Below are 21105 nucleotides of genomic sequence, written 5' to 3' on the forward strand. Positions count from 1 at the left end.
GATTTCCTCATTTTCAATGCCTTTTAAGTTCACTTTTAACGAAGTGAAAAAATGCGACTCAGCGGATATAGTGAAGTTTTTTTGTCGAGAACAACAAAAAAAAACCAACAAACCACGTTTTGAGCTTTCTTGTGAATCAACTAGGCCGAAAAACCGCCAATTCTTGGCTCCCGGCAGCCGCTTCACCCCTCTCGGCTCCCTGCGAAAGCTTGCTTCACCGCACCACACGGTCGCCCGATAGCCGTCTCGCGAACGCTTCCGATTCTTTTTTCCAGTGCCAGGCGGGCCGACCGTCGTGATCTTATCTCGTTTCACGGCGTACTCCTCTCTTCAGAGAGGACGTCGTGGGGGCAGCTTCAGAAACTTTGTGGCCGCTTTAGACCGGTTCCACTTGTGGCGCCTCATTTTGGTGAAAAAGCGAAGCAAGTTGGTGCGCTCCTAAATTGCTTTTCTTCCACAGCATGGCACCACCAACTCTAGGCTTGCCTAAGCCTGGCTGCGGCGGCGGCGCTCCGCCAGCAGCTCCGCGCAAACCTGTCGCACACAAAGCCGTTCTTTCTTTCGTGGCGTTCAGTCAGTTCAGTCTTAGCAGCAGAAGCAGCCGTTCGCACATCTTGTGCTGTGTCTCTGTTCACAGGTGAAAAGCGGATTATCGCAGCGCACTTAGACTTGACCCCGGCTGAGCAGCAGAAGCATTCGTTCGCTCGACTTGTCCCACTGGTCAAAAGCGGATTATCGCAGCGCGCTTGGACTTGCCGCAGTTGCAGCTAGGCCTGCCCATGTGCATCGGCGAACTTTACGACAATGTCGAGTCAAGCCATACCCGGAACGACCGCCTCATCGACGACCAAACGAAAAGTGCTCTCTCTAAAAGTGAAACGTGCCGTTTTGGATGAAGTTCGGCAGAATATTAAGAAGACCGACATTGCGTGGAAGTACGGCATAGCACAGTCGACTTTGGTGACAATCATAAAAAATGCAAGCAAAATTGATGCTGTCTTAGACGACGACGTTGGCAGCGGTGAACGGAAGTAAAGCCCCTGAAAAATAACTAAAGTAGCGCCATTCGTGTCAGTGTACAGGCACCTCCTCACTCGTGCGCTTTGTAGATTGCAGTTGAAGTTGGTTGAGCTGCAAAGCTCGCAGAGCATGGCTCTTGGCAGGAAAGGGAGGACTTGTGCAATTCTTCCGCTAGAGCGCCCGTGGGCGCTGCAGTTCTAAGTGACGCAGTTGGAAAAGTCCGCGAAATAAAAGGTATAAAAAAAATATCATGCCATATCCATGAAGTGAATGGTGATTCAGGAGCTGGCTCGGAGAAGATCGGGAAAACCCGTGAACCTTCCGTACAAGTCCACTACCATCATATGAAGACGTGTCACACGGTGTTATATATTACATATAATACACAAGGTTTGATTAATTTACAATTTTGGTGAACTATATACACAATTTACAATTATATACACATTGATGAAGTATATATACAAGAAATATCTAAGAAAGTCTGATTCTCCATTGTCGACGCAACGCTCCTAATGTTCTTTCAATTTGAAAACTGCCCTTGACACGCGCACGACAAAGTGGCCCTAAAAATAGCTGTCCGACGCTTGCCTGGCTGTCGACCGCGTTCCCCGCTCGCCCTGTGAGAGTTAACGGCCAGGCTAGAGGGAAGACACGACGCGCGTAGTGTTCCTCTTCGCGTTCCATGACGCTTTGAATGGATGGATGCAGGTTACAACGAGGGACTTCGCCCCAGCTTAAAAACCTGGCGAGCCAGCTCCTAATAGCGATAAGTACGGCAATGTAATGTATACCGATGCAAGTGGCGTCTTTTCATGGTGTCCGAGAGTATAAAATTGTATGGTACATAATTTTTTAGTACGCAAAAGTGCTCGATCCTGATGGCAGCGCCACTGCAAACTCGGCGGCGCTAAGAAATCGCTAGAGTGGCGCACTAGCTTTATAGAAGGTTGTCCGAGCGCCATCTTGTTCGTCCTCGTCATATCTGGGGTTTAACGTCCCAAAACCATGATATGATTATGAGAGACGCCGAAGTAGAGGACTCCGGAAATTTCGACCTCCTGGGGTTCTTTAACGTGCACCTAAATCTAAGTACACAGGCCTCAAACATTTTCGCTACCATCGAAAATGCAGCCACCGCGGCCAGGATTCGATCCCGCGACCTTTGGGTCAGCAGTCGAGCGCCATAACCACTAGACCACCGTGGCGGGGCATCTTGTTCGTCCTCGTCTGGGTTGTTTACTTGATCGGTGCACGGTGCGTGGTCGACCGCGCTTGAGTCAATTCGTACGGTGGTTCTGGATGCTTCAGGATGCCGACCTACTGTGCCAGTGGCGCCAACCACCGGCAGAACAGCAGAAAGAAGAGGTTTTCACTACTGCGGGTAAAATCTGTAGCTTCCCGGAGGACACCCTAGAGGCGTTGCCGCAGCTGCTTTTTCAGGGACTTTAAACGGAAGTAGATCCGCACTGCCACTTACGGAGATGTCGAAGCGGTGCTCTACAAATGATTTGTAGACGCTCATGCCAAGAACGTCCATTGTCGGGGAAGCTGCATCCATTGACGAGGACGATCTCCAGCGTTGGATGGTGAAGCACAGGAGCCGCATTCTTGAGACATACACCATAAGAGGTATTTACAACGCTGATGAAATGGGTCTGTTCTTTCAGCTGTTGCCTGCAAAAACTCCCGCGGCGAAAGCTGACAAGTGCGTGGGGGGAAAAAACAGCAAAAATCGCATCACAGTGTTGGTGTGCACGAACATGGACGGCTCCGACAAGCGGCCGCTGTTAGTCATCGGCAAGCCCAAGAAACCGCGGGGCTTCGCCATGGTGCTGTCAATGCCTGTCGCGTACACACACAACATAAAGGCATGGATGACAGGGGAGATATTCCGGAAGTGGCTGACAGACTTTGATAAGGAAATGTCAGCAAGAAGTGCAAAGCGCTGCTCTTGCTGGACAATGTGGACAATGCACACCATGTTAACGCACATCTGAGCGCTGTCGAGGTAATTTTTCTGCCTCCGAACACAACCGCCAAGATGCAGCCGATGGACCAGGGAGTGATAGCAAACTTCAAAGTGCATTATCGCCGCCGTGTCATCGAGCGTCTGCTCATTGACATCCGTACAGCCGAGAACGCTGCCGACCTGAAGGTGCCGTTAGTAAAGGCAGTATTTTTCGCAAGCGGAGCCTGGAGGGACGTGAAGTCTGAGACCATTCTTCACTGCTGTGAGAAAGCAGGTTTTTTGCGGGGAAGCAGTGCTGCCGAAGAAATAACAGCAGAAGCAGACATCGATGCTGCTGCAGCGGATGGTGCCGCGGCAGTGACGAGCTTGGGCCAGCTGCGGGAGGCTGAGGGCGATGCAAGCCTTGTCCCAAGCGGGTTGGATTATATGGACTTTGCCCTGGCGGATCAAGACCTCGTCGCAACGGAGGAGTTCATCACCGATGAACTCGCCGCTAGCATCTCCAAAAAGGGAACGGCCGCAGATAGCAGTTCCTCGGACGGCAAGGTGACGACATTGGTACGCCTCAGCCTGGGACCACCGGAGCAGCTGTCGACACGCTGCGTACATACTTGTGCTCCGAACCGGGCAGTTGCGATCTGATGGACGTTGAACACCGTGTTCTGAAACACGCGCTCGCGAAACTCGTGCAAGGGACCCTTGATCGCTTTTTTCAGAAAGTGTAAATACATTTTTTTTCTTGGTGTGCATAATGTTTGATTTTTTTTAGAGTCCAGACATAGCGAAAAAGCGGCTATAGCGAAGTAATTTCAGATTCCCGCCAACTTCGTTATAACCGGGCTACACTGTACTCACCGTAGACGGCTAAATAGACAGCTAAGTGGACAGCGGCCATCTTAAATCCCATTCCAATTCTCGACTGCTGACCGAAGGTTGCGGGATCAAATCCCGGCCGCCGCGGCTGCATTTTCGATGGAGGCGAAAATGTTTGAGGCCCGTGTACTTACATTTAGGTGCACGTTAAAGAACCCCAGGTGGCCGAAATTTCCGGAGCTCTCCACTACTGCGTCTCTCATAATCATATTGTGGTTTTGGGACGTTAAACCCCAGATATTATTATTATATTTAAAGTAGCCACAGCCAAGCCTGGCCACTGCGCAGAAGCCAGCATACGCTCGCAAACGCCGCACTCGGGTCGCTCTGCACTCGTACGGTACGCTCACTCCTGTGTTGTGAAACATTCGTAACACCAACGGCCAGTGCAACAATGACATCACAGGCAAGTGTTTCTTCAGTTATTGAATGCGTCAGATTCTACATCGCAAAACACGATACTATCGCCTTTTGCGATCGTTTAAGAATACAGGCCCAGGCTACTTTGCTGTCCAAACAAGATGGCGGCTCAGCGAACTGCTCGGATAGCTCTGATCTCACCGGTATGGTTGTCTGCACACAAGCACACGCTTTTCCAGGTGCTCAATGGGAGCTACGTTCAATTTTTCATAGATTTGAACACGAATGAAGGTAAGGGAATAGCAGTTACGTATGTCTTTCTTAGCTATCAGCTGTCGACGCGAGGTGGCATCACATCGCGCAAACGTCATCCAGGCGCATTCTATTTCTCAGAGTACCGGGGCTCGGCGCTGTCTTCTAAGCTGTCAGCCTAGCCTGTCTACAGTGCTGTCCAGAATTGGAACACAGGCTTCACAGCCTATTTTGCCGTCTACGTCAGAATTGGAATGGGACTTAAGATGGCCCCTGTCCACTTAGCTGTACATTTAGCCGTCCACGGTGAGTATTGTAACACACCCATGGACGCAGTCAGCCACGATCTAGTCGACGGATAGAAACGCGGAGCTGGGGACGGCGTCATCCACAGACATGTAATCAACGTGATTTTCTAAGCACCAACAGCTGTAGGCGTGAAAGAACTAAGCACACGCAATCACTACAGTATAACCTCATTACAACAGACCTTCATAGTGAAGAGGATTTTCGTCTGTTGTAAAGGGAGTATGTAAAATCCAAGTACTGTTACAACAGACTTTTAAGTAAATGCTGAATGGGTCCGTTATAACCGGAGAGAATTAGGAGTCACAAACATGGTCTTACTTTTAACAAGGAACTAAAAAGATGCAATTTTTGGAAAATCGCAATTTCAGTTTCTGTAGCCCATTTTCTATCTGATTCCAAGATATCTTCACTGAATACTACGTAGAAGTGCTATAAATTTTTTCTTGCATCTGCCGATTTGACGAAAATTGCGGAAAAAGCAAAAAAAAAAACGTTTTTCAATGTTATAGCTCGGCAACGGTGCAACCGGGCGCCACCATTTCGGACTCATCATAAAGAGCATTTCTCCGTGTTCAAGTTCTCTGTTTCAGCTAGCTCCTCCATTCAGTAACAAGCGTACAAAAAGCATGTTTGAAGTTCAAGGCCTCCGATTGGCTGCTTCTGCCGTGATGCTCACTTCGGGATCGTCGTCTGCTGCTTGTACGTCGCGAGGTCGTGGCTGTCGAAAATTGCGCTACTTAGTGACGCATTCGCACTCATTCTGTGTTCACGGGTCGACGATAATTTAGAACGCTTTAGTTTGGCAGCTGCAAGCGGAAGCTCAATCACCAGATTACGATAGCGCGGCGCACTCTTCGCGAAAATCGCGGACGTGCGTAGAACATTGCAGACGTGCGACTGTAATAGCGTTGACTCGTTGGACCCGCTGTTAGAGGTTCTTCTTATCAGCACTTCGGAGCTAGACCACCGCAGGACAACTCTTTGTACTCGCAATCAAGCATGACGTAATTTGAAACATCGGGCACCGCGGCCATGCACATCGCAACCGAGCTTTCTACTCGATGTCGTGGCTAGACCTAACTGCGCTGCCGACGTACGAGACAAATCCGAACTTTGCGGGCAAGAACATCGCGCTAGCGGACATGCGAAAGCGAAGAAGCCGCAATATCCTTCGTCGCAAGCAACGAATCGCATCGCCTGCTGGCTCCTCAGAACCACGGATGGGCATCTTGCACATCGGCAGCGGACCCCCCGGCCAAGCTCGCCGCGCAGCGACCGCTCGGAGAAGCGGTGGCAGCGGCTAGCAATTTCGCGCGTCAGCATCCCAAAACGCAACACCAAGCACGCTGCGCGCCTATTTTTTGTCGCTACAGCTAGGCATAGTTGATCACTGACAGACCGGATGTCGGCGGCCTTCGTTCTTAAATCGGTACGTCAATATCCGCGGCGCGCTGTTCCCGTCCCGAAAGTATTCTAAGCGATGTTTGAAGTCGGAAGTTATTGAATTTAGTATGTCCGTGGTAGAAAAGTCTGCTCTAAAGGAGTCCTGACCACCTGCCGGCCTGACATTTTAGTCAATTATATCCGAATGTCCGTTGTACCAGAAGCCGTTGTAAACGAAGCTCAATCAATGGAACAAATACGGAGGTCGGCATAATGCCGGACATTGGTATGTAATATCCGAATATCTGTTGTAAACGGATCCATTATAATGAGGTTATACTGTACCAGCGCGGCAAGTCCGACCACGAACTCCAACCAGCTCCTCCGACAAATAATGATGATGATGAGTCTACGCCAATGCGATGGCAGAAGCCAATCTCGAAGGCCTTGCTTTCGCAAGCAATTACGTCATAGACGCCATCTTTGCAACTCAAATCTCGAAGGCTATGCTTTTGCTAAAGTAAATGCTAATCTCGAAGGCCTTGCTCTCATGAGCCATAGACGCCATCCTTGCAATACGGATCTCAAAGGCTATGCTTTTGTTTGCATCAACCGAAAGTACCTGTCGCTTGCGCCTCTCGTGCGGCTAATTTTACGGTCAAAGCAGGCCAAGCTGATTGAAAAGTCACCATGGCCACTCTCTTCAGTAGTCACTCTGTCAGCTCGAAGCACACTTCGCGACGCATCATACGAGAACGGTCCCACGGTTATGACGTAACAGCGGGGTTCCTAATACATTGTATCCCATGGAAGCTATGCCGGGACCGGCGGAAAATGACATAACAGCCGGGAAAATGCAACAGAAAGTAACGTAACAGCGGGGTTCTACTGTAAATGGCATTGTAACTGCGCAGTATTTGAAATCGCATTTGTTTCTAACTAAGGGTGCCTTTCGATACTTTGGCCATTCCATGTACAGTGAAATCTCAGTATAACGAACTTCAGGGGACCGCGGAAAAATGTTCGTTATTCTGAAAGGTCGTTATCATGAAAGCCCAAAAGTTTACCATAGCAAGAGAATTTCAGTAATGCAAACGTCCTACTTTTGCAACGGTACGTCCTTGAACTCGTTTCTCACAACAATGCACTTGTGAACGTCAGACAAGGCACGTTTATTTGAAATAGCCTGTGATCGTTTTTTGACGCGTGCAGCACAAACTCTGCGTCACGAACGATTCTAGACCGTCCACATTTTTATGCGCCGCTTCGATCGCTGTGCCGCTTTTTTCTATGAATATGCAGAGTTGCCTCAAGTAGTCCAACGCATCCGTGGCCGACACGGACTCATCGCGATCTTCGGGTGCTACCGTGACATCGTCGTCCATGTCATCGCTGCAATCCTTTATCTTTGAGAATCGTGGCGATCGTCGACCGCGCCACTCCACGTTCTTTAGCCACGATGACTTGTTTCTTCCCGCCTTTTATTTCACACAGAATGTCTACTTTCTCACTCAAAGAAAACTGCTTCTGCTTCTTCGCCATAGGAGGAGTTGTTGAGCTCAGGGCAACGCGAACGCCGGGACGCACTTCCAATACAATAAATACGCAGAAGACTGATACAGGTGACAGCACGCCAACAACTGATAAAGCAAGCAAGTAAAACGTGATGCAGGAAAAAATAAAAGCGGTGGCTATTTGTACTTTTTTTTTCTTCTCTCGCACCGTCTCAGGTTTTCAAAGCCCATGTTCCCCGGCACTCCGCTTACAAAACCTGATGCGTCGTCGCCTCTGCAACGGAGGGAAAAAAAAAAAAAAGAGTTCTCCGCCCGCATTCTTCTCCCGCGCCATCTCAGGTTTTTACGGGAGGGCGTCCGCTCTTCGCGCTGCGTCGTCTGCTAGCTTACAGCTCCGACTGCCATGACCGATACACTGAAATCTAAGAATCCTCGCATTTCGGGATATAAGTTCGTAGTACTGAGGTGTTGTTAAGGTGACACGGGAATTAAATAACGATCGTTATTCTGAAATGTTCGTTATTCTGAAGTTCGTAGTAGTGAAATATTTTTACATTGAAACTATAAGCAGTCAGCACGGGATTTCTTAAAAGTTCGTTAATGTGGTGTTTGTTGTAACGAGGTTTGACTGTACTCTTCTTTTTTGTGATTTTCAATACATCTCAGACAGGGGGAGCCGACCTATACTATTTTGGCTTTTACGTTACGCTAGGCAATAACAGGTTCACAGGAACATACAGACTCACTTATTAACAGCGGGGCAACAAGTTCACTCTTTCGTTACCGCGAGAAAATGGTTATTTTTCATATGTCTCAGGAAGAAAGTTCTTGCCAATTTAAAAAGTACTCCAGTATGCATTGCAGCATACCAAATTATGCATAATGAAATGGTCTTTCAAAAAAAAAATATAAGTTGTAAAGCAACAAAAATATTGTGGAATGTATAAAATTTTGAAAGTGTGTAACTTTTGGTTGCCAGCTGATAAACAGAGCAATAAAAAACACCCTATACGCAAAAAGACTCAGAACAAAGAAAATTCAGAATATACATTTTGAAGATAAATGACCCAAGAATAGTATCCAAATAATAAATGTTCTACAGAATGTTTGTGTTAAAATATACAAAAAAATCTGAACCGAAGTACTGCTTCATTGCTCGTGCTGTGCGGTGAAGCATTTTCTGGTTTTTCACGAGACACAGATGCACTCGTGCACTTTTCACATAAACTTGTTTTTTTAAGAGAATAGCCTGCTGGTGTTCCAATATAGATGGATGCCCGCAATGTGAACACCTATATACATCAGATGTGCAATGAACGTCACAAGTTCGTCTGCGTCAGCTCTTTCCATGAGCCACCTCTCTCCATATAGGTTGGCATTCCAAAATATGCATCCAAGCATATTTATTCACGTTTTTGCAGATAGTATTGAAAAAAAAAAGAACGAAATCACGTGCAGTCCTAAAACGTCTCGTGCCGCTCTGCAGTGCGGGGCCGAGACCTGCTCCTGCAGCCTTCTTGTTGTTAGGAGAAGTTTTGCATCCGGCGCCAGCGCATCACGTCCCAGCGACGTGTGGACCTCGCACGTAACCAGAGTAGCACTAAGATTGTGCACAAAGATCAGCAGCTACGCATGCGCGGCGGAGGAGACCACTTGAGGCCGTAAACGAAACCAACCCTTGAACGGCGGCGGATGTTTCAGGCGGACGCAAAACATCGTCGCCATCAGAGCTTGAAGCTGAGGCGCTGTCATCTTCGGACTCAATGCTCGTCGTCACTAAACTCAGGTGCGCTTGCAAGATGGTTTCGAGCGGTGCACGTTTCTCGCGGTGCAGGTGCGCACCCATGCGCGCGTCAAGACGGCGCCATAGGAGCGACTAGTAACACGGGATGCGGCCCTGTGTCTGATATAACAATAAAAGCGAAACCGAAGCTGCTGGCAACTGGCTCAAAAGGCCACGTCCACACGTCATGCATGTGGCGGACCTTCAGAAATAATGTTTGGTAGAATAAATCTTCCTCGACTCCAAACAACAGCTCTCTAGTGAATAGCTGGCATAAATTTCAGGCAATTATTACCGCTCAACGCTGTCAGATTGCGAAGCTGACACCATAATATGATATTTGAGTTGCAAAAGCTATTTTGATTACAGAACTTTGGTGTTACTGAAGCATAACCCTGAGCGGCACGCATTTCTCTAACGTTCGTCAGCCCCCCAAGGCACATTTTCCCAACAACACACACACAATGGTTCATGCTAAAATCTGCCAAAAATGACTATATTGCCAAAACGGGTAAATTCAAAATGACTCTGAAAGTTCAATGGATGGACTAACTAGTAGGAGGTGCTAGGTGCACGAGAAGCAAATTCAACATGCCAAAATCGACTATTCAAAGCATCGATCACCGGTGATCAATTTGCATAGGCGTGGTAACGAGAGTTAAGCCTGTAATTATCCTGCAATAGCTTACCAAGCTTGTAAGCCGGCATACCGGTAGCAAAAGGAGACATTTAGAGTCATAAAACCATAAAGCTCTTAAATTTGTGAAATACTGACTACACTAATGGTGGAGTTGAGGTCGCAACTTATTTTTTCGAGAGCAAATGAAAGCGCATTTGGTGCAGACACTTGCGTGCATTCCATGGAGAGCATGCGCAGCTGTTAAGTGGTCACAGCCAAGCCGGCCCAAAGGCTGCTCCTTTGCCAACCACCTCACTCTATATGCCTGTAATGCACTGTTGAGGCATTTTTCTGCCTCCGCTTCTCATTCATTTGCCCCACGTCCTCTGTAATACCCTTGTCGCTCTCCTCACCATCGCTGAGAAACGTGCTCGCTACATTGTTTGTCGATGGGATTTTTTGGCAGCTGCATTATAGCAAGTCTCTCATCTTGAGGGGGCTGCATGATAGGCAGTATACATATACACACATTCCCACGATTGGGTAAATCAGTTGTGCACTATGTGGTTACACTACAAGTGGTCTCAGCTGTACTCCAGACTACGAGCATCTCGTCAATCAGATCAAAAGGTCTCACTGCAGCATGCTATGCAGGTTGATGGTTGGGGCGTGGCCTCTGGGATTGCAACAGCCAGGCCTGGTCAAAACATGACCTTTTCAACACTGCATCGTAGCAGTCTCGTATGTCATGCCTACTGTGTGCCAGACAGTAGAGAGATGAGAAAAAATGCAATGATGAGCTGCTGCTAGTGTATGGCAGTGAAATGTGACTAGTACATCTACTTCTCTCATTATGGTTGCCTGCGAACGCTGCTCAACAGCTGATGAGGTTAGGCGTGGCCTCTGAGATTGCTGGGTAGCAAACCAGCAATGCCAAGCCAGCGCAGCAAGGTTCGTTACATTTTTTCGCTCAAGTCTCTGAAAGCATGGCCGTTTCACCATTTTTGTGGCAAGTCAAGTTCAAAACGTAAGCAAAAGACCATCGCATAGGAACAGAATGCAGTTATCATAAAGGCTATCGCACCAGGTGCTAAAGTGCACGATGCAGACTTTTTTTTTTGCAGCTTTAATAAAATTTTATTGCATTCGTGGCTCTATAGCATTACCACAGCCCTCTATGCAAGCTTCTCTGCATGTTTCAAGTTTTGCACTTCACTGGCAGATATTGTAGTAATAGCTAAGTAACTTAGGCTCTCTCTCCAACTTCCACTATAACAAGGTTGAGTGAATTTATGAAAGTGATCGCCTGAGAATATCGGTGCATCACAGGTGCATGCTATCGTGCAATCAGGCATAATCTCCTCGATGAGTAAAACAGCGGGAGTGGGGAATGTAATCGCTGCACGCGACTCTGTAGGCATGAAAGAACTAAGCACACAAGAAACAAGGGCAATCACGGGAAGCAGCAAAGAGCCCATGCTAACGTTATCACTCTCGGAACAGCAGTAACCGATCTTACTTCTGCTAACTGCATGTGGCTAAACCAATTTAAGGCCGATAGCAGGGACGTGCAAATAGTCAATTTCACCTTCGAAGCGATTAGTGATTTGGTCGAATAATTTTGAATTGAATAGTTTGAATAGTATATATCACATCTTATAAAGAAAAGTGAGTGATGGATTGCGCGGTCCCTTAGTCCTCTGGCTCTACCAGTGGCGCTACGCCTTCCACTTCAATACACCCCTGGCGCTCCGTTCAGGTCACCGTTTGCACTCACAGACCTCGGCAATGTCGCCAAGACGAGAGCTCCAACGCTGGACCATCCACGACACCTGCCCCGCCGGGAACCCCCTCCTGCTTGGTCACCGCCCCTCAGAAGGATCCACCGGTGTTCGCTGGCCTTCATGGGGACAACACTGAAGACTGGCTGGAGCAGTACAACCGCGTTAGTGCACTTAACCACTGGGACGGACAACCCTGCAAAACTTACTCGTGTTGCCTTCTACCTGACGGGTGCAGCCAAGACCTGGTTTTTCAACCACGAGCTGGACTTGGTGGATTGGACCTCATTTAAGCACCAGCTACGACAGATTTTCACAAATCCTTCAATCCGCTCCGACATCACGAAAAAGAAGTTAGCAGAGCGTGTCCAGCAAAACGGCGAGTCATACACTTCTTAAGGCGCGTTTACACTAGAGCGGCACGACACCGATTTCGGTCTGCCTACTGTCGCCGGGAGTGTCTTTTGTCGTGTCGTCATCCTATTTAGACTGCAACGACGCCAACAGTCGGCCGATCGCCTGTGAAAGACGCCATCTGCGTCTTGTCATGCTCCCAGCCTCTTGTCGGCCGATTCTCTTGTCACATAGAAGGCGCGCGCAGCGACACCGACTAAACTTGCACGCAAAAATTGAAAACAGGGGACCACCTGATCCTCATTTAAGCTGTCCTCGTCTACCATTGTCCCTCTCGGAGTAGCGATGCAGCCCCTGCCACTCCTTACGGCGTCAAAGGGAAGTGAAGAAAAGACATCGAAGGGGTGCGCAAGATGTCCATTGTCAAATCCCCGAGAGGATCTCGGCCTCCGTTATCTCCCCCCAAGATCTCCCCCTTCAACGTTCGAAGCAACGACATGGGCAAATTTTCGCTCGGCCACAGATCTCCCGACAACCTGCCGACAACAGCTCTGCCGATGCGTTTTAACGCGATAGCATTAGAGAGCTCGTTTCGCAGAACTGCCGCCGTCGGTGTCGGCGTCGCTACGTCGCTTGTGAGCGAAAAATCGTCCGTGACCAAAAAATCAAAAAAGATGCAAATAAAATAAACAATAAAAATCTTCGGTCCCTTTGAGGATCGAACCTGGGCCGTTTGCGTGGCAAGCAGGTGTCCTACCACAAGGCCACAATGTTACTTACAACTGCTTCGAGAAAGAACAGTACATAAATGCCATGTAGTGGAAGGAGTCTCTTTAACGCATTTTGTTCAGCAGGTGTCACGACGAAAATGAGCCCATTCGGCGATTTGGTGATTTGTAGGGGCATTGGCGAGGTCATCAAACTACGTTTTTTGCGCGACGCTATGCTTCGAAAAAAGCCAGGATAGTGCAGCCATCGCTGCTAAAAACACACACGAACTTTCAAAGAGCTCCAAAAATGGACAACTATGTCCATCTAGCGGAAAACATATCAAGCCAACGTCTCCTTTTATGGCCTCCGAGATGGCGGGCGCCGCCATCTCGGAGGCCATGCTCCTTTCTAGAGGAGGCGTTGATCAAGCAAACAGCAAACATTAGATAATGTGCTGCCATCTGTGAGGCATTGTGAGAAATATGTCTCGACTCTAGCACAGGGAAGCGCTTTAAACCGAAAACCTGTACCAGTGCCTGTACCATTACTATAGATACACAGCGCGCGCGTCTGTGTGCGTGTGTGTGTAACAACACACATTAATAAGTATGCACTTAGTGGTTGAAGAGCGCACTGGGGGCCAGATTTCGCTATCGCGTTCAACTCTTAAAGGCGAAGCTTAAGGATCCCCCCATTTTTGCTCGTTTTTGGTCTGCCATCATGTTACACTACTACGACATGCTGTCTGGAGGCGTCGGCGTCGTCGTCGGCCTAGTGTGACCAGACGGTCCGGAAACATCGTCGGCGGGCGACTTGTCGGCCGACCGTCTGCGTCTGCCTTGTGTCTGCGTCGGTGTCGTGTCGCTATAGTGTAAACGCGCCTTTACATAGAAGATGTCCTCGCCCTTTGTCGCCGCGTGAACAGCTCAATGATGGACAGGATGCGCCACCTGCTCAAAGGCATTGGTGCTGTGGCATTCAACACCCTTGCAGTGCAGAAACCCACTACAGTCTCAGAAATCGTCGCCACGTGTCAGCACCTTGATGAGCTCCATCTGTTTCATTTGCAGCCTGACACATCTCATCTGAGTGCAACCCATGACAGCGAGCTGCGCACCTTGATTCGTTCCATCATACAAGAGGAACTCCAAGCACAAGCTACGTCTTGCCCTCTTGAGCTCCGTACGACATCTCCAGGCAGCAGCCTCCGCAACATTGTCAGGAAAGAACTTGCTGCCATGAGGTGTACGGAAATTCCCAGGCACAACCTCGTACCAACACCAACTTATGCCCAGGTTGCGGCCCTAGTGCCTCCTCAACAGACACCACCCCACGCACCCACAATGCACAGTTCCGTGAATGCTTTGTCAGCACGAACGTCGCTTCTGTTTCCCAATGCCTGGCGCCCACCTTGACCAGTATGCTACTATTGTGGAGTTCGTGGCCATATTTCCAGGTTCTGCCGACGCCATCAACAGGACGAAAGACGGGGTTACGACTACTATGAAAGAGACGAGTTTCCTGCTCTGGTTATGCAATACAGTCACTCCTACCAAAGTTATGAACGTCGTTCTCCATCTCCGCAGAGCCTCAACGGAGCCCGCTGCTTCCCGTTTTCCGTGTCGCCACTCTCCGTCACCCATGCGCCACTCCTCCTCTCCCCTTCGATCAGCTACTTCAGCCCCGGGCCACCGCCCAGAAAACTAAATAGTGCAGCTTCGAGAGGGGAAGCTGCATCATTCGGGCTATGACAAACTCCTCCGCAGTGGCCCTGAAATGTATTGCTAGTACAGTAGACTCCTGTTAAACGAAAGCTGAAGGGACCAGGAAAATATATTTCATTTAACAGGAGTTTTGTTTACTGAGAGATGAAAAGGGGTGCAGAATTCAAGCACAAAACCAATCATGTTAGAGGCAGTTGTTCCACTTAAGCAGCAATTTGATTTAAGAGAGTTTCGTTTATTGAGAGTCTACTGTATGTGCTGAAGGTGTATTGGTAGACATGGGGACAACGCTTTCCGTCATTTAGTACTGAACTCTGTTCTCGCTTGTGAAAGGTGAAAACCCCGTATACTGGACCTCCCCTTTGGTGTGCCAATGCAGTTCTTGTTCAGCCTGTTGGTGTATGCACAGCGCGAGTTTTCATCGACGGCATACTTCATCACATCCAGTTTCTCGTCCTGCCGTCATGTACCCAGCGCCTCCACCACCACTTGTGAGACGACGTTCAAGCCAAAAGACTTCTTTATTCCTCCTCGAGCCTGAGCCCCGCTACACAGACCCAAGTGGTGAGTACAGCATAGACCACTTATAACGTAACCGTTTACAGTGCAGTACTGGCTATAATGTGGTTTTTTCTGACTCCCGTTTACCCTCCCATAGAACTCCATGTATACACATACCGCTTATTGTGTAGTCCCCCCGATATGAAAGACCGGTTATAATGCGGCTGCCAGAACGTTCTCAGAGATGCGAGGGAGCGAGCGTGCTTCTCAGCGGAGATGCGCCGGCGAGGGAGAGAGAGCGGCGACGGCGTCACGAAGGAGGAGGGCACACGGAACGAACAAACCAAGGAGCAAGGGGATTTCGGTGGGAGGCAGCAGCCCGGCGCGGGTGCATGGTGTGAGGAGGGGGAGCGGTTGCGTGGCCGACGGAGAAGCCTCTGCCCTTTGCCCCCTTTACTTCGGCCGCTTGACATGCGCACTCCGCTACGTACGGGCGCCCGCGTCCGCATCAAGAGCGCGTTACCGCTGTTTGTCACCGTCGGGAAAATAGTTGCTTCGCCGTAGAGCGCAGATATCACGCGTGCAACCTCGATTCCCCCACAAGTAACAATGCTTTGAGACGCGATTGAGCTTTTGCCTTTGCCACCAACAGGCGGACTTACAAGCTTGAAATACTTTTTCAGGATAGTTGCCGCGGCTGTTCTCCTGACCGCGAACCGAAACTTCGTTTCACGCATGATGCCCTCAATTTAGCTCGCGAGTGCGATCTCTTCTACGCCCGATCTCCGCGCACGCTAGGCCTAACAAGCGATAGCTGCCATGTCAGTGGCCGCGGACTACAGAAGTTGCGGTTTGGTTCCGAGTCAACGAAACATTTTGCAGTTGTTCCATTAAGAAGGGGTGACTTACATCTTTACGAAAACGCGGGCGTGCGTGTGAAACACTCAAGTGGTGGTTTGTGGTCGCCACCAATTTCGACATTGCGCACGCACGCGCACCGCGGCGACTTCCCGTGACACCACTTTTTTTACGCGTTCGTTATGTCGACACCGCAGGTCCGCAGGTGCTAACCGTTCAACATTTTCAAATGTAAGCAGATCACACTTACATCCCAGTCGCATGCCTCGATAGTCGGAATCGCACGCCTGCCTGTTGGCAGTGTTTTGCACACGTGCAACCTTTCAAAAATGTTGTTTTGGTTATAGTGCGGTACCGCTTATAGTGCGGATATTCGAGACTCCGGAGACTTACGTTATAAGCGGTCTATGCTTATTTACAGGTGAGAGGATGAAGCATATGAATAATGCTCACACTATATTGTAATGACCCAACTAACCTGCACAATATTTTTAAAGATTGGAACAAGGCATGTGTGAATATCACTTCTTTGGTTCAAATTTTCAATATGCTTCACCTCATTACACCCTCGTATTGCGGCAAAGCTGCCTTTCAAGCTCCGTTACGGTCGAACTTTGCCAAGACACAGTCAACGTCCGATTGGAAGTGGTCCCCAGATTTTCAATATGCTGCACCTCATCACACCCCGGTATTGCGGCAAAGCTGCCTTTCAAGCTCCATTACGGTCGAACTTTGCCATGGCGCAGTCAACGTCCGATTGGAAGTGGTCTCTAGATTTTCAATATGCTTCACCTCATCACATCCCGGTATTGCGGCAATGCTGCCTTTCAAGCTCTGCTACGGTCACAAATGTACTAACTCAGGAAAACGCTGGTTCCAACACGGAGATGAAAGATGTGGCAGAGGTGGGGGCTCAATGCTGTTTTGGACCTGAAATTTGGATAGGAAGTCCAAAAAATCGGACGCCGAAGCTTTTTAGCATCCAAAATTTCAGTTGTTCTTATATATCGACGTCTACCAGGCAGATTTGGAACTCCGGACTTGAAGGGAGCACACCCTTGTCCGCCACATCAGTTGGGCTTCTACAGAAGTTGAGAGAGGAGGAGAGGCTGAGGAAATGGCATCTTTGCCTATCACGTGTAAAATGCTGTCGGCAACACTTTGGTTGCGCCAAATCATGTACATAAATAGAATTCAGCCTCTACATTGCCTCATTCTTGATAAGACAACTATGAAACACCACCCCGCCAGTGCTTCATCAACCTAGCGAAAAGAAACACTTTCATGTTGCTATCTCATAAGAATATGCTTAGGAATCCTCTTTAACTTTTTTTTCTGCAATTTCGCTTCGAAGTATTCGAAAAATATTCTAGAAATATTCGAGAAATATTCGAAAAATATTCTATTCGATTCGCACTCACACTTCAATATTCGAATTCGCTTTGCACCCAAAATTTTGCTATTCGCACAGCTCTAATTTTTTTCTTTGCTGGCGACGAATCTATCCGGCAGAACCGCTACCGCATGTGCGAAAGTGAATGTCGTCTGCCTATTGGACCACAATAGACTGTTTCACACGCTCTCCGCTAGGTGGCATATTGGCTCAAGTTATTCGCGAATGGGAGCTATGCCGGCCAGGGATAGCATGGTTCTGCTGTAGTAGGCTAAATGAGCAGAGTGACACTTGTGCAAAGTACAGCCTGTCCATGGAATGCAGTTGTGATAAACTAGTTATCACAGAAGAAGCACACATCTTGGGAACTCACCTGTCCATCTCCTCCTGGGAGTGAGCAAAGGTGCAGTGGGCCCCCCGGGGGCACGAGCCACGCTGGGCCACATCGCGGCACAGGCTCGTCTTGTAGCGGGACCCCCCCGGGTTGTGACTGGGGCTGCCACCACCTGCCTCGGCCCTGCCCCTCCCGGGCGAAGAGGATCCTCCGCCCCCTCGCCGACCCCCAAAGGCCCCCATGAAGGCCACCAGTCCTTGAAGGCAGGCACGGGCGGCCAGCGCACACCGGCTCAGTTCCTCCCACGTCGGTGCACCCCCGTCTGCAGCCCCAGAATTCTTTTTGAGAAAAATTATTTTCTCACAAGAAAAAAAAATATTGGCATATGAGGTGGTTGTCTCATGTGACCAGCAAGCAGTTTCGGTGGAAGGCCGCAAAACAGCGCTTTTTTCCCCGCACAGGGACATTGTATGTACCGCACATCCATCACAATCTTGAAGGCTCATTAAATTATTTTGCAAAACTCCTCCTTGAAACACCAGTAAAAAATAATATATTACCATTCTTCTAAGACAGAAGCTTCATGCACGGTGGTCACTCTAGGTGACCACCAACTTCAGTGGCACGGCGCTCTGTATTGACTGAGCACAGCTCTTCCATTTCTAGATTCCTTAGCATTAGCCATTTATACAACATGCTGTCCTAAGCTATCAACTTAATAAGAACCGGACATAGTTTCGTTTCTGTAAAAATATCTCAGGTCCATCGTTTAGCGCGCCTTGAAGACGAAGGCAGCCAGATTAAAACAAACGTAACTCGTAACATTGACACCCAAACAAAGTGGCATTATCTCTATCAGAATGTCGAAAGCTTTAGAAAATACGGCGTTTAAAATCCGACACGGGGGGCTCACGTGCTTCAAGAGAAAAAAAAAATAACGAAAAGTTGGTTACCTGGGGTGACCACCGCGCCGGAAAGAGTTAATAGAGTGGTCGGAGTTTCATTTTCTTTACTTAGCCAATATTCCAATGAAGCAATGCCAGCTCACTAGCAGATGGCAGCACAGAGGGAAAGTCAATGCGTCCAATCTGTCGGCCGTTGTGTGACCTGGACCCTGCGTTAGTTTTCAAATGCTCCTTAGCATGGCCACCGTGCGCTATGAGATATTCGTGCAACAGAGCTGGAATTTTTTTTCAGTGCTTTGGTAAGAAAAAAGAAAAAGCTGTGCAATGGGTACTTTAGGTAGGTATTTGCTGTGGTATTGCATTCATCTCTTTGTCAGTAGCAGTGTCGCATGTCAGGAGATTCAAATGAGTCCTTGGCCGTTAATGCACGCTACTGTTTACTGTGTAACGTGCATTGCACGTTACCGTTCCTGTCAGGTACGTATTAACGAGCAGACGCACATCAGTTTTGATAGCTCATCGAAAAAAATTTCTTATCTTGTTCAGACAGAGACAGCAAAAATTCTCATGCACTCTGCGATGCTCTTCTGGAATCTTGTCAATTTTAAGCATTTTGGGAAAATTAGAGGAACCACAGCAGCACTGTTGGCCAATTACACAGGCAGCGAATTCGACAATGAAGTTTGATTTTCGCAATGTCCAGAACAGCAAGCCTGCAAGGTCACATGCCGAAAAACCCCGGGTGGTTGAAGTCCAACCCTATGCCCACACATTTCCCAGAGCCCGACAGTTTGCCTGGATAACTTTTCTGTCAAAGCCCTAGAGAGAAATATCTGGCCCCACTGTCGAGGCAAGCTTCCTAAGGAGCGCTGTGCTGTCATGGGAATCGCATCATGTGTCTGTGCATTGGCTGGCACTGATCGAGGCACGGCCTAAAACATGGATACGGCTGCACATATTCAGCTTCTCCAAAATGAAGCATTCATAAATGGCTTTCACTCACCTGCAGGGCATCAACAAACGGCGAAAGGAAGAAACAGATGGCAAATGCCGCAGTTTAGTGGATGGTGGCTATTTCTTACGTTTTATAAAATTGTACTTCATAGGAGAAATTCTCAGTTAGGTAAATAAAACTTGTTTCTCTGCAATGCTAAGAAAACGATACATGCTGCTTCCGTACAGAATTAATCCCTGTGACCCAAGAAATGCCTCCAAGGTGTCCGGGCTCTTCGAACACCTTGGAGACATCCGACACATCCCATCCCTCCCATGCATACAAAAGCATTGCAGTTTTCCCTCTAGGTACTCCATGCAGTGCTGGCTGCTGGGATTTAGCATTGGAATCGTGACAATGAGCACCCCTTAAACCTGTAGTGACACTACTGGCTGCTTTGGAGCAGCTTTTGGAGCAGGCAAAAATGCCTTTAGGAGCAGCAAAACTAGTTTTCGGAGCAGGCGTTGCTAGAAGCAATTTTAAGACACATACTGAATTCATGACGAATTACTGATAAAAGCACAATGTGCTGCATGCTATTCAAGCATAAGAAAAGTATTAAAGAACACAGTATTATAGACATCACCCACGGCTAAACTGACCCTGTTTAGTAGACAAAGCCAATGATGAAATATAGAACCATAACACTTTATTATAAAATGACTGAAGATGACATGATGACACAGATGAGCTTGTACATACTTGCACATAAAACATCACAAAAACCTCTGTGATGGCACCACCTCTGTTACAGAAGAGGTGTTTCATCAACAGCAATAAAAGAAAACACATCTGGCTTGTTGAGTTCGTCGACCACACGCTTCTTAAAATACAGACCGACACCATCAGAAACCGTATAGGATGCTTTGAATCTTTTGGAACATTTTTGGATACAGGGCAGCCGCTGTATCAGCCCAGGAGTATGGAATGACCTTTGAGTGTTATCCCAAGCACAAAAAGAGTCGCTGCATTTGCTATACGATGACCAAGCAGAATGTTTTCTGGACTTGTGAATTACACAGTTGACTGGGCGGTCTGTAATCACTGAAGCACGCGTGAAGCATCTTGGTGATCGACATCTTATAGCCCTCTCGTTGTTCACCGGGCAACACACATGCCGGCCACGTAAATATCCACATCCTTGAGAAGCGCAAAAGAACACAGGGCCTAAGAAGAGATACACACTGGACACTTTTGCGCTTCTCAAGGATGAACCGTTTCCAACTAGGCCAAACAGCTGTGCTACTACGAATATCCAAAGTCAACTTCTGATTTTTCGGATGCCCAATTTTTCAGACATGCTTGAATATTTGGACACTTTCGTGGCACCGTCGCAAGCCCCATGGACGTCAATGTATAAGAACGTCTGAAATTTCAGATGCTGAAACTCCACGGCATCCCATTTTTTGGACTTTCTGCCCACATTTCAGGTCCGAAACAGTATTAATTAAAGGGACACTAAAGA

The 21105-nt window shown here is 48.3% G+C and overlaps 1 protein-coding gene across 1 annotated transcript in view; it reads right to left on the minus strand.

Moving 5' to 3' along the window:
- The window catches only part of LOC119389632 (roquin-1), a 264759-nt gene that overhangs the window by 173436 nt on the left and 70218 nt on the right, over positions 1-21105 (minus strand). Inside the window, exon 6 of the mRNA XM_049412057.1 lies at positions 17781-18063. Coding sequence (XP_049268014.1) covers positions 17781-18063 — 283 coding nt within the window. The remainder of the gene's footprint in view (positions 1-17780; positions 18064-21105) is intronic.

Source organism: Rhipicephalus sanguineus, chromosome 1 (assembly GCF_013339695.2).
Source record: "Rhipicephalus sanguineus isolate Rsan-2018 chromosome 1, BIME_Rsan_1.4, whole genome shotgun sequence".
Classification (NCBI taxonomy): Eukaryota; Metazoa; Arthropoda; class Arachnida; order Ixodida; family Ixodidae; genus Rhipicephalus; species Rhipicephalus sanguineus.